Source organism: Mastigoproctus giganteus, chromosome 3, assembly GCF_048544385.1.
Source record: "Mastigoproctus giganteus isolate SK-2022 chromosome 3, ASM4854438v1, whole genome shotgun sequence".
Classification (NCBI taxonomy): domain Eukaryota; kingdom Metazoa; phylum Arthropoda; class Arachnida; order Uropygi; family Thelyphonidae; genus Mastigoproctus; species Mastigoproctus giganteus.
The window spans coordinates 191,355,228-191,373,261 of record NC_143577.1 but is presented as its reverse complement, the minus strand read 5'-3'; the positions used below and the strand labels follow the sequence as shown (position 1 = coordinate 191,373,261).

General features: G+C 39.4%; 1 protein-coding gene across 1 annotated transcript; it reads right to left on the bottom strand.

The window, feature by feature from the left end:
* Positions 1-4,952: 4,952 nt before the first annotated feature.
* LOC150088522 (cytochrome P450 18a1-like) lies at positions 4,953-15,356 on the bottom strand. The gene is made up of 3 exons (XM_090370213.1): positions 15,245-15,356; positions 8,818-8,915; positions 4,953-5,258 (listed from the first exon to the last, which is right to left on the bottom strand). The coding sequence occupies exons 1-3, from the start codon at positions 15,354-15,356 to the stop codon at positions 4,953-4,955; spliced, it is 516 nt and encodes a 171-aa protein (XP_090226339.1).
* Between the last annotated feature and the right edge of the window lie 2,678 nt (positions 15,357-18,034).

The window sequence follows — 18,034 nt, the reverse complement described above, 5'->3', positions numbered from 1 at the left end:
GGGTGAAAAAACGGGACTCTTCAGAGTGTAGAAGTGTACTCCATTTGTCAGGGCTCCAAGTCACATGCTCATGACCCCCATTTTCGATGATCTCTGCGGTGTTTTGGTGTTAATGGGATTCAAACCGTTGGCTTCCTTGCCTAGTGCACTTGAATTGAACTGGTTGGAAATTTTTCATTTGTGTCCGCAGCAACCTGAAGAAGCAGTTGATGACAGGACATCGTTTGTCTTGCTGTTAGAGCCAGATAGCCGTCCTTTATGGTTGACGTAGCAGTCTGGCGACCTTGGCTAGCTCTTCTTGTAATGGTTCCTGTCTCCTAAAATTGCTTTCATAGTGCCGAGACGACATTGCGTGACGCATTAATCCAACGTGTCACCTGCAACTACCTGGCTTCAAGTGGTCCAATAGCCCACCATCTCAAAGAATCATGTAAACGATGATGACTTGCCATCCTGAGTTCTGGTGATGTGGCTATACTACTGAGCAAGCCAAAAAACGGGAATGAAATGATATGACCGCAAACCGTGTTTTTATACGCATGAATAAGTTGCTTAATGTGCTGCTCTGTAAGGTGATAGATTGATTTCTATTGGATACTCGGAATTTGATTGTCAGGATGCCTATTAGGTATATCAAATATTTGACTTCGGCGACACTGTTCAGAATAAAATATTCATGAAAAACATTTTGTGCTGTAAATTTTGTCGAGCAGTGTATGAACCGTTAATCATTGTTTTTTTTTTACTTCATAGAAATCGTCCCACTACAGGTGATTTTTATTTAATATTTAACTCGATTCTTTGATAGTAGGTAGGCTGCTGCGTACAATTCAAAGTGTTGCTATTGCATTTGCACGTTTTACTCTTTTAGATTCTAATTTTCTTAAATTCAATATTAATCATCCGCTTTGCTTGGTAGTAGAGTAGTTAATGACTTGTGCGCGTGCGCAACTCGACATCAATAAATTTCATTTAATGGCATTATTGATATTTTCTTTGTTACAACGTAGTATTTTATTAGTACTGTACTGTGTTTGATCAGTGCTAAAATAGCAAGCAAAATTTTTAAAATAAAATATCAAATCGCAGAATTTCTTAAAAATACAAAATATTGATGTTAAAAGCCTTCAAGATATATTTTTAATATGCTGTATGAATGCCTTAATTCGAAATAAGGATCCCGAATTTTCTCAACTAATAGAGGTAATAATATAAATAGTGGACTATTTTAAACACTGCAAAAGAGTTTAAAAAAATCATATTTACAAAAATATTTACGAAAAATGAAATATTGCCTCCAAAAAGAGGAGTCCAGCTTATATACGTTTATTTTCAGTTATAAGCTACTCCGCTATAGTGTAAACAGGCCGTTTGAAAGAGCTGAAACGGAAGTTTGCTGCATTTAAAAAAAAATGACACGCTATTTGTAACCACTCCTCTCGTGGGAGCACTTCTTCAGGCTCTGGTTGGTTGTTCACTTTGCCCAAAGGAAACTAATGTCACGAGGCATCACTGTATACACTGTGCTGCCACTTTATTAGGTACACCCCTGCTGCTGCTGCTGTGCACACAAATGGTTGTCCCACAACGTTACAAGTCACATGACCACAGTTGTGGATATAAATGCAGCAGACAACTTTCTAGTATCAGTTAAGCGTACAAACCGTAGCAAGGATGGGGAAAAGGAGTGATCTAACGGATTTCGAACGTGGCATGGTAGTAGGTGCAAGACGTGCTGGACAAATTATCTCTGAAACGGTAGTCCTCCTGAACTTTTCACGCACCACAGTTTCAAGGGTGTATCGAGAATGGTGCAACTAACAGAAAAAACATCCTCTCAACGGCACTCCTGTGGAAGAAAATCGCTTGTTGGTTGATGAGAAAGATCAGAGGAGGATGGCTGGAATTGTGCAAGCAAACAGACGGGCCACAATGTCGCACATCACGTCAGAATACAACCTTGGTGCGCAGAACAAAATATCGCAACGGATCACTAGTCGCACTTTGCTGCGAATGAGCTACAACAGCCGACGGCCACATTGCGTACCTTCGTTATCAATGAAGAACAAGACAGCACGTCTCCTGTGGGCACAGCAACACCAGCACTTGGACTATCGAGGAGCGGAAAACAGTTGCTTGGTCTGACGAGTCAAAATTCCTTGTGCATCATGTTGATCGAAAGCTCAGAATTTTATTTGCCTATCATCTCTGACGACTACTGTGCAAGGTGGTGGGGGCAGTGTTATGGTGTGGGGAATGTTTTCTTGGCACACGTTGGGTCCATTGATACCCATAGATTCACGTCTGAATGCCACATCGTTGCTGACCAAATGCATCCATTCATGTTGACAGTTTATCCTGTCAGATGGTTATTTCCAGAAGGATAATGGGCAGGTGCACAAAGTCCGAATCACTATGGAATGGTTCTGGAACATGATAATGACTTTTCTTTGCTACAGTGGCCAGCTCAATCCTATTGAGCATCTTTGGGATGAGCTGGAAAGGGCTGTTCCCTGCAGACCTACACCTCAGTCGAATCTCAAGGAACTGCAAGGCAAGACACACTCATGTCTGTATGGTACTCCATTCCTGCACAACGATTTCAGCATCTTGTTCAATCCATGCCAGACGAATTCAGGCTGTATTGAAGGCTAAAGGAGGCTCAACACACTACTAGATAGGTGTACCTAATAGTGTCAGTACAGTGTATTTCCAGTAAATTATGTAGTCAGTTTTTTCGTTTCGAAGGATGAAAAACCTGTAATCGTCTTCCGAGACCGGCTACACGAATTTCTCAGTTTTTGCCAACTTTGAGAATTGAGCAGAACTCTTCGATAACTTGAAAAACACCAAGAGCGCAGCAATACTTTGCAATGAAATATCTGCGAGGACCACAAGCATCGGTAAACATTTTGCCTTAGTTCACTGACTTTGGTTTGCTTTTCTAATAATAAATCATTAAAAGTACCGAAGTTATCAGGTTTCACTTGTGCATAAACTCATTTTGCTCTAACACGAAATTGTGGGCTGTTCCATTTTGATTCAACAAATGCAGGGGCTTCGAAATGTTTAAATCTAATATTCTCATAGAGGAATCTAAGTAGAAAAAGAATGCCGGTTTCATTTGGGCAAATGAGATTATCAACTAAAGCCACTCTGGTTTAAATTTATACGCTACGAGTATATACATTTCCTTTTATGCAGACTCATTGAAAGTGTGCCTCTGACCCATTTATGGTTTATCCTATTCAGCATGAAGTTTCAGTTTCCAATACGCAGACAGACCACAGGTCGTTGGAGGTTGCTTCGAATGGTAAGCGTGCTAACGAATAAGTAGATGCATCTTTCTTATAGGGACTACACAGTAAAAACGATTATTTTAATGTATTCAAAATCTTACTTACTATCTGAAACCGCCCATTGGTATTATAGTTATGAATCTCTGCGCTTCCATCAGGAATGCTTGCGTGTAGGGTAGATGCTTACGATCTGCCAGGGTAACTTGCATTTTCTCTCCTGCAAAATTTCTTATTTCTTCTGCTAACCGATTCTGTATGTCTGGAAACACTGATAGAAGAATAATAGCCCACGAAATCGATGTGATTGTAGTTTCTGTTCCTCCTAATAAAAAAACTCGTGCACCTCGGGCAGCAGAGAGTTCTGAAATTTAAAAGAGCGATTTTATTCTTTGATGATATCTAAATTGGTGTATAATACAATTTTTTGCGCGCCAATTCATATTGACTGTGTGTACATTAGCATGTAGTAACGATCTCAGATTTATGTTAGACAGAACGGGTAACAGGTAACGTTTCCTCCATTTCGTCATTGGGGATTTGAGACTCCAATGAGTAAAGTACCAGATATCAATTTTGATCCAACGAAATTCCATCTGAAACGCAATTTTCCATTAAATAAACAAATGAGTGAGCGCGAGCACACAACAACAACACACTCACAAGGTCCCTCCTTACTTCAGAAACTATTTTATAATCACACTATATACAGGATGTCTGAAATAAATTCGCGTCGGAGTTTCTCTTGTTTGTCGCTTGGACTTTTTTTTGTCTGAAATTTTTTTGTTGTTAAAATTGTACTCAGTATTATGATGTATATTAAGATTTTACCGAATCAAATGCTCTTTTTCTCGATGGGAATATTTTTTTTTCCGTATTTGGTTTGGTCTAAAAATACCATCACTGTACTTATGAACCAATTTTTCGCCTTAAATAATAAAGAGGCGCTTCCATCTCTGCGCTTCCATCCTTCGACTATTATTGTAATATTATATACTGTATATAGTTTTCTTCAAATAAAGCGGTTTACGCTCTTTTCAGAAATACACAGAGTATGTTTTTAGACTAATTGAGGACGGGGGACAACTTTTACATTGAAAAAAAATTAATTTAACAATCGTAAATCCAAAGTTTTTATAACTATTCCAATTTTAAGGTTAACTTAAAACCCAAATATGACAAAAAAAGGTCCAGACTTGCTAAAGTCTGGACCTTTTTTTAACATAATAATAAGGATAGGACCGGTGCGTTTTAATTGATAACTTTCACCGATAATACCTTGAAAAATGTAAGACAGCTTATTCAAAATCACTTTTTACAGGCATAAAATCTAAAGGCTTAACCTGTGCTCTTTTCTGTCGAATCTTTCTTTTGTAATTCTTGCAATAATTTTTCAAGGAATTTTTCGCTTCCCGCATCTGGAGTTTCCCTAAAATACTCGATCTTTTCTCTAAGAGAAGAAAAAGAAAGAAGACACATTACTTTATTATTTAATTAGACTTTCTTTTACCATTTTTGATAAGTAATAAGCATTAGTAAATTAACTTTCAAAATTCCCCCATTAAAAATTAAACGTTTGCGCTACCTGAACAATATTATATTAAAAGAGTTGCTTATGTTTAAATTTGATTAAGAGAAAAGAAGAAAACATTTTACTCACTTCAGTTTTTCATTGAAATGGTCCACAATTGGACTACATTTGTGAAATATTCCAATTTTGAACAGCTTTGAAAGCGTGAATATGACTGGTATATAAACATAGGCGCCTCCTTGAAAACACATTTTACCCATTACTCTGACAGCGTCATCCACTAGTGTCCTTTTGGGATCTGCGTAGCTCCATCTTTCTGCACACAATCCAAACCAGATGTTATTAACAATAGCCTTATGAAGAGATTCCGCAAAGTCAAATGGTTTTCCTTTGGTATCATCCACTGTTTTTAGGAATAGGTCAATTTCCTCCTATAAATATATTTGTTTTAACTGAGATGTACTGTGTAAGTATTTCAGGAATATTCAAAGCAAAATTGTCATGAACATTCTAAACAAAGACAAAACTACTTGCAGAAACGTCCTACTACAATTAAGATGAAAAAGGGTTCTTTACGAATAATGAACCAGTCAAGAGAAGACATTCCCTCCCTAGAGAGAGAGAGAGAGAGAGAGAGAGAGAGAGAGAGAGAGAGAGCGAGAGCGAGAGCGCATTTAAACTGTACAGATGTTACAGGACAAACTTTTCTTTGCGAACAGAAGCCTTGATATTGCACCATTTTTAAACAGATAACCTCTATAAAAGGTTAAATTGCCATTCTTTTAACGGTTCTGAAACAGCCTGTTTTAGAACTAACGGGTCCTTAATCAGATGGTCTCTAGTGACAAAAAGCGGAAAAAAAACAGGTATAAACAATTGTTCCATGTTCCTGTATACTAAATCAAGTTTCACAGTTGTAATATAGATGAAAAATTTTGGGAAACTCTGTATAAAGGCAAAGTTTGCGCTGTTGTGGGAATTAATACCGCTGTATTACCATGCAATTTAAATCCCTGTTTCCCTCAAAAACAAATGAAAGAACATGATAGTCTGATTTACATCTATAAATAAATATTTTCATATGTTCTAAAAAGATTGGTTTGATTAATGAGCTTTGTGGAATTGCTTCTTGCTGTGGGATATGACATAATTATAAAGTTCACTGTTATAAAAAATGCTGCATGAAGACAGTTTCGAAGCCACAGTTCATGTAGGTCACGTATAATCCCATATTTCCATGTCATGTCCAAGCATATAACTATATATTCAACTTTTAAAAATGCGTTGCGGATGTTAGGCTATTCTTTTACCATGTGGCTGTGACGTTCAATGCTCATCTAACGTTACAGAGACCATGCTGGCTGGCTGTCTGGCTTTGATTAAATATTTTGAGTTTCTAGTAAAGTCATCTTGGATGACCATGTATTAGCCACTCTAAAATCTTGGGACAGCCAGTAGAGTAAGAGGAACTGGGCGGTCATTAATCAGATTTGATGGTCGTTTCTTTGTTTTGGTAAAGCTAGTATTGGAGAGTGTTACCCCCCCCCCCCCCAGGTTGTGGGGTAGAGTCCTTCCAAAATATTTTGTTAGGTCGAGCACTGAACTGCTTGATTATTTGATAATATATCCCATACTGGCCAGCCAACCTTGCTTTTCTTTTGCGTAATGCTATTTGTAGTTTGGTTATATGGAAGGCTTATAATATAACAATTATTGAATAACGTGGAAATAGATTTTTTTCCCATATTCAATTTACTATTTATGATTAAAGACAGATAAGGAATATGAAGCCTTCGCCATTTCGCCTTATGATCAGTGTTAAACTTGAAAAAGTTTTTCCAGAAATTTGCCGTCTTTGGTGGACACAGTAATTATATATTCACCAACCCACACTGAGTTCGAATCAAGCTAAGGAATAGAGAAAATTTTGTGGGCTTTCATATTGACCAAATGTCAGAGTCGCAAATCCATATTGGTGTAAGGCACTTCAGGATGTACTGGAAAATCAACGATGGATTATGCACTCTCAGAAGTTCCTGTCGTACGGTCCACAGTTCTGCTTAAGTCTTTTTTTCTCATCCTGTCGAAGTGAGGTTGGAAAGCGAGCAGTTCATCGCAAGTGACAGGAGGGATCTCACACTCCACTGTGAGATCCTTTCTGTTATGTCGAAGCTTACCTGGAGACTGTTCTGTGAAACTAAGGTATGTTTTGAAAGTAAGATTGGCTCAAAAATTTTCAGCATGGTAGCTAACAAACTGAAGTAGTGTTCGAAGATGGTGAAAACAGCTGAGAGGTACATTCTGTCATATACTGATTTTATGTCAAGGCAGATAATGTCGACCTGGGATTTGTTATACTCTGAAGACAGTACATGAAATATTAGTAGTTGTTAATCGTTTGTGAATACTCGATATATAGATACTCAGCTCTCTGATCAAAGCAGTAGTGTGCTATTGCTGACTATTTGATATATTGACACCCATCATCAGATCATGTTGCTGACAGACTCCTCTTTCGATGCTCCCAGAAATATGACGTGCATACCTTTCTGGAAGCATCGGCAAGAGGAGTCTGTCAGCAGCATGGTCTAATGATGGGTATCGGTAAGATAACTGAAACGTCATCTTAATGTATAGCAGTTTAAGCGAATAGCTTAATAAATGATATTATTAATTTTACCTAATATCATAGTAATAATCTTAATGGAAAACAACCATGTAACGCCCTTCCCTAACTATATTAGAACTTGGTTCCTTAATTTTTGGAACTGGCTTGACATGATAGGCTCTCCAAATTGTTGAGACGATTCCAATTTGTTGTATTTGTCTGAAGATATACTATACTCGTACTGCATATTTTGATTATGAAAAGTGGAATCCATCTGGACCCACTGTAACTTTGTCTGGCAATTTATAATATCGATAACGTTCTCTATATGTGGCCTAGATAGCTAACCTTCCTGTGGGAGAGTAGATTTTGGAACATGTAGGCAAGCCTGCTGAAAGTTATTTTGTGCCCATTCCTGCATTAGCTTTTCGTCTAGGTCAGTGTGATACATTGGTGGAAAAGAATCCTTTTCGATCCCTTCAACCTGTCGAGAACAGCTGGATTATTCACCTGCATTTTCTTTTCCTTTTTTTTTACGAAGCATGCTCTTTCTTTCTTATAAAATTCAAGGTCTGAAGCAAATTGAGATTTCTGCCATTTTCAGTTTCTCAGATTTGAGATTTCTGCACCTGCTATGCTGCTAAACAGTCTTGGTCGAAACCCTGTGGTTTGAAGAGAATGAAACTGAACATTTTCACATGTCATTGCCGTGGCAGTCTCCAGATCTAAACCCGATAGAAAATCTATGGGAAGTTCTGGAACGACATCTCAGCCAGAAATTGATCACGCCTTTTATGGACGAATGGTATCGTATTCCTCCTGCTGACTTTCAGATACTGGTAGAATCTGCACCACGCCGGATACAGAGTGCACTGGATTCATGTGGCTGTCCAACACCATAGTGATTTTACGTTGTTTCTATTTTTTTCCGTTACTTATGAATAAATTTTGCACGTTTCCATTTTTCTGTTTTAGACTTAAAAATCATGCTTTGTGTTAGAAGACGAAGGTTACAATGACATTGGTAATTTTAAATACGGATCATTTGCTCCGTATTTAAAATTATCAGTTTTAAATCGCTGCTGCTCTATTTCAAATGAAACACAACTCGAACAGTACTTGTGTACCGTATATGGTATTTATGTATAAATTAGAGTATTCATTTATGATAAAAAAAGAGGCTTGCGTGGCCGAGTGGTCAGGAACAGGAGTGCAGTAGCACACGCTCCTTGAGTAGACGGAAGTTCAAGCTCCTAACTACTAAATACGGTCGATCTGCCCACCCGCAATGGACCAGCGTGACAGATTACGGTCCATTTCCCTCAACATGTATAAATTAGAGCATTCATTTATGTTATGGACTTATTAAATGATTAACTCACCTGCATGTGGCATTCGTCCATCGCACTCCCATTTTTTAGAGACCAGTTAAACATCCTCCTCTGTTCTCTCCATTCTTTTCCTGTGTCAGTGGTGACACCTATAGATTAGAGATATTAACACATTTTTTAGGAAAATAACTTGGGATTTTCCTGCTAAAGTAGTTAAGGTAAAATTCCCTCCCCCAACGGCATAATTTTAATGAATAATTCTGATAAAAGCTACACTGGTGTGCAAAACTTAAGGACCAACATTTATTTCTAAAGGTTACAACCACAAAATCAAATGAAACAGCGTGTGGCGATTTGCATAACTTGGCCGTTCAATTGAAAGCTGATGCACATGTAAAAACTTGAATCGTGATGAGAGTGCTCACATAAACAGATAAAAGCAGCAGTTATGTGCAAATTACCGAATACTGAGCACGATTGTTACAGATGTTCCATTGGTTTTCTAAAGTGCTGCAGACAACGAAATGGCCAGTAGACAACATTTGGAAGACTTCACCCGGGGTCGAATAATTGGGAAGCTCGAGGAAGGTAGAAGTGCGAGGATTGTGGCAGCAGAGTTCGGAATCGCCTATAGCAGTGCTTCTCAAAGTGGGCGATATCGTCCCTGGGGGACGTTTGAATTATCCATGGGGGCGTTAGGCATGAAAGGGGGCTACAGGGGGTGGATGGAGCACCATCAATGATTGGCCGTTACAAAGGTTTTATGGCTTATTTAAAAATTGTGCCAAATATTATTACTGTTCATTGTGTCATTCACCGTCAGCATTTAGTTGCGAAAACACTTGGTGATCAACTGCACAATTCTCTACAAACTGTTATTACTGCTATAAACAAAATTAAAGCACATTCTTTGAATGATCATATATTTCGAAAGCTTTGTGATCAAAACAGTGAAGATTTTGAACGATTGCTATTTCACTCCGCGGTTCGGTGGCTGTCAAAAGGCAACTGTCTCAACAGATATTATGAACTCTTTAATACTGTTGTCGAGTTTTTTGAAGATAGGAACAACGACCTTAGTAATGACCTCAAGAAAATGAAAACTGATATTGCTTATCTTGCAGATTTATTTACTAGATTCAACTCGATGAACTTACATTTACAAGGACAAGATGTAACTCTTATTAAGGCAAAAACTCAAATTTTAGCATTTATTTCAAAATTAAAGCTTTTTATGCACAACGTAGGACGACGTGAATTGTATCAATTTCCAAATCTGTTGGAAATAGAGAAAAAAGAAAAAAATAGCTGATGACACTCTACTAACTTTTTGTAATCATCTAGAAATGTTGCGCAGAGATATGCAGGAAAGGTTCGAAGATCTCGTTAATTTGAAAATTACAGATTGAGTTATAAATCCTTTTTTAAATGACAATTGTGAACGTTTTGTAGAAGAAGAATTGCTTGAGTTACAAAATGAAGTTGAATTGAAGCCAAAATTTCAAAATTCACGTCAGGAATTTTGGTTACAAAAGAAAATCCCTGACTATTATCCTGCATTGTGGGGAATTGTAAAAAAAAATTACTTTTCTTTTCCAACATCATATCTAGTCGAAACCGGTTTCAGTACTGTATCTCAATTGCTAACAAAACAAAGAAATTGTCTGGATGTTGTTAAACGTGGCAATTTGCGACTTCTACTTACAGATATTAAACTTAATATTGATAAGCTAATAAATCTCCACCAAGCTTATCCATCGCATTAAATATTAAAATATAATTAACTACAGTATTTCCATTAATATCATGACTTATTTATGTAATTAACTTTAATTTTTATGACTTAATTTAAGTGACTATAACTGACTTTATTTATGTAGTTGTAATTTTTACGAAGAAGGAATAAAGTGCAGTAAATAGTTTTCTTTATAATTCACACACATACATGCAGGGCTGCATTTACGTGTTTGGAGGCAAACAGACAAATATTCATTTCAGTTATTTAGCTTCCCTTTATATTAGTGGGCTAAAAAAAAGCCCTGGCGAGGGCTTTTTTTAAGGGGGGCGATGAACCAAAAAAGCTTGAGAAGCACTGGCCTATAGCATCATCTCACGTGCGTGGTCGGCCTTCAGAACGACAGGTACAGCTGTTCGAAGGACCAGTGTTAGTCACCACAAAAAACAACACCCAATGATGACCGCTATATACTCCTACAGGCCAAGAGGGACCGACACCAGACAGCGGGATCCATTTGAAACCAGCTGCACAGGACGCAGATATCGCGGTTTACTGTGGCCAGGTGACTCCACAAAGGTGGACTGTTTTCCCGACTGTTTACAGTGGTGCATCGAACACAAGGACTGGACAGCAGCGCAATTGAGTTAGGTACTCTTTACTTATTACAGTAGATTCAGTCTCAGCAGCGTTTCTGGACGTCAGCTAATCTGGTGAGAGGTTGGCACACGGTATCACCCCGCAAACACCACTGAAAGGAATCGATATGGCGGTCGAGGTGTTCTCGTCTGAGGAGGCGTTATCTTGGATGGACGTACATAACTCCTGATACTGGAAGGCGATACTGTAACCGGTACAATCTACAGTACTGAGGTAATCCTTCCCCATGTGCGTCTGTTCCTAGGTGCCGTTTGCCCCGAGTTCCGTGTTTATGGATGATAACGCCACACCCAATCGCACTGCAGCTGTTGAATATGCTTTTGGAAAGTGAGGACATTGTTCGTATGGATTAGTCTGCCCGTTCCACTGATCTAATATGGGACACTTTGGGGAGATGCCTAGCGGCACGTCCACACCCACCAGAAAATGTTTACCAGCTGAAGATAGCGCTGACAGAGGAATGGACGATGTTACCGCAAAAACTTATCAACCACATTGTACTAAGTATGGACAGGCGGTGCAAAGCCTGCATCGACATTAGGGGTGGCCATATTTCCTACTGAAGACCACCTCTTCCCTTTGTTCCATCTTCGGCAGTGATGCTTCTGTATCGTGGCAGCCAGTGCTATGTTGCCATTTTAGAATAAACTCCCTCTCTACCGTTTTGTTGCTGTTGTTGTGTCGATGTTGTTTCCCTCATCATTTCTGTACCTCCCGAGGTTCCTTTTGTATGATTTTTTCATATCCAGGCCACTCTTATGAGAAGCTACAAGTGAAAATCTGACTGGTCTTTAAGTTTTGCACACCAGTGTATAACAGACCGAGCATGCCATTAATTCAAAATATACTTTGTGTAATAAAGTATATTTTGCTATATAGTTTTTAAAATATTTTACTATATAGATAATACACAAAGAATATTGCAGAATCTTATCTGTGTATCATAAACAAGGTATGGCTTCTTTTGGACAGTGTATTGGTATACCACCTTCCTCCCAACACCACAACTTTTCTGCCCATCAATCTGCTTACTATGATTTCCTGCCGTCTTTACTGTTGGCTTGAAATCAGAGTCATCTGCAGGATCCGCTGCGGTCTTCCCAGATAGCACGGTTTCTCAGAAAATTTCTCAGGAGTGCAGTATATATACAGCACAGTTGTACACTATAGAGCTAGCCTTGGACCACATTAAAAGTAATAATTATCGAAAGTGGATGGTTTATACTTATTCGTTAAGCACATTACAGACCTTGTCCATAATCAGATATAATTCCAGTCCAGTCCAGTCCGGCAGAAGTTGTTTATTCTTTGTGAATCTACATTTCATACAGCTAATGATGGATCCCAAGCCACATCGGTATCAAAGGAAATGATCTGGCAGACGCTGCAGCCAGATCAGCCCAATCCCGCAGCAGTCACAGCCTACTACTCCCCTATATAGACTACGGGCAAGTGGTAAGAAATGCATTACACACCCAGTGGCAACAACATGGCACGGACAGTCCACAAACAAGTTGTATCAAATCAAGCCTGTAATCCAAAGGTGGCGGTCTAGTCTGCGCAGGATTCGTAGAGAGGAAGTTGTTCTAGCTCGCTTCCGCATAGAACATAGTCGTCTGACGCACTCTTTTCTGCTGAGGCTGACGACCCTCCTATGTGTGAGTATTGTGACACAGTTTTAGCTATTACACATTTTAACTGAATGTCCACGTTTTAGACATGAACGACGTATATACTTTACCGCTTTTAACCATCTGACTGAGCCCCTATACACTCAGTCAGATATTCTCTGACAATGACCACGTGTCAGCTGTTTTTAACTATTTAAAACTGATAAACTTATTTACATCATTTTAATATATACTCTTTTGTTAACATATAATTTTGTTACATTTTATATATCGTTTATACCCTGTTGACTGCTCTTATACATATTTTGTACAAATATTTTTATAATAGAGTGACCAATATTCCCGGGTAACTGTAATATTTTAACCTTTATTTCTGTACTTTTAATATATCTACTCATTTATCGTGGTTGGCGCATTATGGCCTAGGTTGCTGTTGCGCCAGTAAATCCAAAACAAAACCAAACCCTCCTCACACCAGGTGAAAAAGATGAAGTTCGAATCCGTATTCGTACCAATAACAATATATGTTTCGGAAGTCTTATTTCATAGAGCCGTTAATGTTAAACTTCGTTCCAAGCTCATCTCCATTCAACGGATTATACTACTTGCCATGCTCCTGGCCTACAGGACGATGTCCTCTGCTGCTCTGCAGATCCTTGCTGGAGTCTTACCACCTACTAGACCTGCATGTCATCTTCAAAGGACTATGCTATCGTCTAAAGCACGGACTTCCTGGCGAGATTTTCGGCATCTCATGCAACCTAACTGCTAACATCAAAGACGAGAAACGGAGAATCTGGAATTAACTTATTAGCGTGTGGCAATCACGATGGGATTTCATCGTGATTGCCACTGGGAGAAAAAAAGAGCTGGTCAACTCACCTGCTCTTTTTTCCCGCAGTTACCTTCCCTCTCAACAAGAACGCCCGCCAATAGTTTTCTCCCAGCTTAACAACATCATGTATACTTACTGGGCACGGCTCCATCAACTCCAAACTATTTCAATTTGGCTTGTCTGACACCAACCTCTGCTTGTGTGGTGTTGAGGAAACCTGGACGCACATTCTGTATCGCTGCAGCCTGTACCACGAGGACAGGTCTACCATACAAGCTGCTGTCAGCAACTTCTCTGAAGGAAATTAAGTGGCACCTAAGAAAGCAACTCTTCTGAAGTCTCTCAACATATCAACAACAAGAAACCAATCCAACACCTCCAATGTCTATCGATATCTCTTAAAACTGATATTTTCTTTTTTTTTTTAGTTGGTACCCCAGTTTCGGCAGCTGTAGATACAGAATTAGCTAGCACCCACTGGTATAGCACTACCTTTAGTGGGTGCGGTTTTCATCCTTCCTAGGACAGAAGAAGATTGCTGTCTTGTTGTTCCTTGTGCCACAATTTATACTTCTGATTAGCTTCGTGATGTGATTTGCTGTGTGAACATGTTATATGTTCATTACACTTATGACATTGTAATTAACACGATTCTATGTATATCATTGTATATAACACGTATATATGTACATAGCGGATTTGCCAGCTTCTGTCTACGGACCGCTCGTTGTTTTGTTAATAAAGAATCCGTCAATGACGAGAGTAATTTTTATGGGTATTTTTCGTGGTTGAGTTATTAGGTCTCAGGAGAGGATAGAATGTTTTTTCCCCGGAAACTCTGGGTTTTCGTACAGCAAATCAACTACAGAACACACGCAATGTATGAACATATTATACATGGCCTAAGTTGCTGATCCACTAGGGCCTGAAAGTCACTTGCTAATTTCGAAGTAAAAGCATACTGACAGACAACCTCTCCTTAGTATTTTCTAATTCTTGTTTGTTTTGTTAATCGCCAAAACAACTTGAGTTTTAGTATATTGTGTTCGTATACTGAGTGTTGATATTTTGCAGTGGTTGATTTTCCTGTTTGCACGGTTTTTCCTCCCCGAGTTTCGGGGAGGAAAAACCGTGCAACCCTTGCCCGAGACCTACTAATTCAGCCACATTGTGAAATAAGCTCTAAAACTTTCTCGGGTCATTTGGCCGAATTCGAATCAGACTTTTCCAATCGGTGTGGAGGATGGTGGTTATATCCACTGTCCATTTTCTGAGGGTGTTTCTGTTGTAAAGCGTATTCTACAAAGCACGTCTGATTCTAGAGAAATTCGCATTTAAATTTTCTGTTGATGTAGGATTAACCTCTGGTTTTTGGAAAAGGATTGATCCGATAGAAACTGCGATATTTTCTTTATAGTGTAGTGCATGCAACTTCCTTGGAATCAGGATAAGTTTAAGCCCGGAGTTTAAGTTTTCGGCTTGTTTTCTGCAGTCGAAAAATTAAACTCATCTTCGCGGCCACCTAAGACACTATTTATTTTTGTACAATAATCTCAGTCAAATGATTTGCAGTTGCGACATTTTTTTATATAAAAATGGAGAGAGACTATCACTTACCAATTCTACCTGGAATTAGATCGAAAATCTGAACTGGAGGTTTGTCGAATAATTCAGCTTTATGGTAAACTTCTCTGGCTACTTCAGCATCTCCAACTATCACGGTATACATTTTTCCAAAGTAAAGTCTAAAACAGTGGATTGATATGTTTGATTAGACAGGCATTTAATACTAGCTTTACCTGCTAGACATTTAAAACAGATTTGTTAACATAAGCACTGAATTGCATTTCGGGCACTTTAGCAAGTAGCAATAATTCATGATTTATAACAAAAAAAAAAAAAAAAAGTTTCCGGGCGCTTATACAGGAAACTGCTTTTTGTGCAACATTGAAGTCTGGGTGTGTAGGCGAAGACAGATGGGTACATGATGCTAATTGAATGCAGTTTCTGGTGAGACGTCAGAGGTTCGTGGATTCCAGGATAATACCCGGTCTAAAAGGTTTCCCCTTCCCGTATGTAAGGAGATCATTAATTTGTGTAATACAAATTGTGGAGACTGTGCTAAATATTCTCGTATGGAGATTGACTATCTAATTAATGAAATCCACAGATCAAGTAGACTGCTGATTAAGGGAGGCTCTTAATAAGCCAGTTGAGAAACTTCAACTATAGTATCGACATCTGATTCAGTGCTGGGTGCCAAGCGAATTCGAGGTCAAGCGTTCCTATTGCGACTTAGCAATCTTTCTCAGAGATAAAAGTTCCTCTTAAGTTATCGCTTTCTATCAGCAGTTCATTTATAAATTCAAGTGTACCGACTGCGTCGCAGTCGAGGTACGCCAAGTCCGGCACACCGCGGTACACTCTCGGCATACTGTGTCTTAAACAAGACCTCGCAATAAGGAGCAGTTCGCCTCGACTCCGTTCCGCTCTCCAACTCGTAGTGCGGAAGAATGCTTCGACTTCGTAAGAAATCTCGGCGCTCGGTCGCATAGGCAGCAAACTTAATAAATGGAAATCCGAATCCAGAACGCCACCCGTGAGACCTTCCAAGTTCTACACTTGGAAGGTCTCACGTAAGAACATAGAACGGAAATTCACCTTTCTTTCTTGTTATATATATATACAAATGCTTGGTTCCCGAGTTAGTAACCGTAATGTCTTATGTCCCTCAGGTGATTTCCTTCATCACAAGGTACTGACAGAATCTGGTGATTTTCCATTCCGACCACGTATTCAAATCAGGAGCAAGCGGATACGCACTTTATGTACGGTTTGGCGGACGACAATGCTCTGACGGCTCGTCGTTTGTACCACGAAAGTTTCCCAGAACGAAGCTGTCCAGGCAGGAAAATGTTTGAAGGTATCCATCGCCACCTTTGTGAACATGGGACCTTTACACCTCGTGCTGCCGACAGAGGACGACCAAGATCTAAGACTCCTGAAGTAGCGGAGGAGATTTTGGATGTTGTGCATGCCACTCCTGGAATCAGCATACGCAGAATAGCAATTCAACTGGCTGTTCCAACGTTCGACTATTTGGAGAGTGTTGCGAGAACACCAACTGTATCCTTACCATCTGCAACGGGTACAGGCCTTGTCACCAGCAGATTACTCTGCGCGAGTAATGTTCTGCCAGTGGTTCTTTCAGCAGTGTGGTACAACTCCTCACTTTCCTGCCTTAGTGATATTCACAGATGAAGCACAGTTCACATGAGACGGAATCCAAAACTTTCACAATCAGCATGTATGGGCTGAGGAAAACCCACAATCAATTGTTCTATCACCTCACCAACAGCGGTTCAGCCTCAACATCTGGACGGATGTTTTTGGTGATAAGGTATTTGGGCCCCATGTACTTCCAAACAAACTCACAAGGCAGGCGTATAGAAACGTTCTGGAAAACAACATGCCTGATTTCTTGGACGACACACCACTGATCATTCGTCAATACGCACAGTTTATGCACGATGGCACTCCCGCACATTTCAGCCATCTAGCCCGCAATTACCTGAATCGAAGGTTTCCTAGTCAGTGGAAACGTAAAGGTGGACCAACTGCCTAGCCTCCACGCTCAACTGATTTAAACCCACTAGATTTCTCCTTGTGGGACCATTTAAAGCCGGTAGCTGATGTGGAAACTCTCCGCAATCGAATTGTGGCAGGTTGTGAGACAATACGAAACATGCCAGGAATTTGGCATCGTCTTCGCGAGTCCATGAGACGTCGATGTGAGGCCTATATTCACGCATAAGGTGGACATTTTTAACAATTACTATAATGCAAACATTTAACTGTCATGCGAACAGTTAAGTGTCATAGACAGACCTTCAAAACTCGGAAACCAAGCATTTCTGGAATTATGTTGATATAAAATATTTTTATTGTCTACATATGAGGAACTCACTCCTGAAGTTATGCCGTGTATTTTTGAGACACCCTGTATATACAGGGTGTTTCAGTTAAACGTTTCAGAACTTCTAAGAGGGGTAGGGTACATCCTGACAACTCGAAATCATATAGCAATGTGGGGTCGGAAATGCTTTCCTGAAGCGGTGTTGTACACAGAAGCACCATAAAGAAAAGAGACCGTAAGTGAGAAATCGTTTTAATAATACATGAAAAGAAGCAAAAGGTACATGGATTAAAGTAAGTGTTCGAAGTTTCTTCCACGGGCTACAATGCACGCCTCACATCTCCGACGCATGGACATCCGAACATTCTGGAATACTCCAGGCGAATTTCGAATTTCTTCGGCAGCTACTGCGATTCTTGCAACCAGCTCCTCAGCATTGTCAACAGGGGTGTCATAAACTAGCGATTTCATATGACCCCAGAAATAAAAAT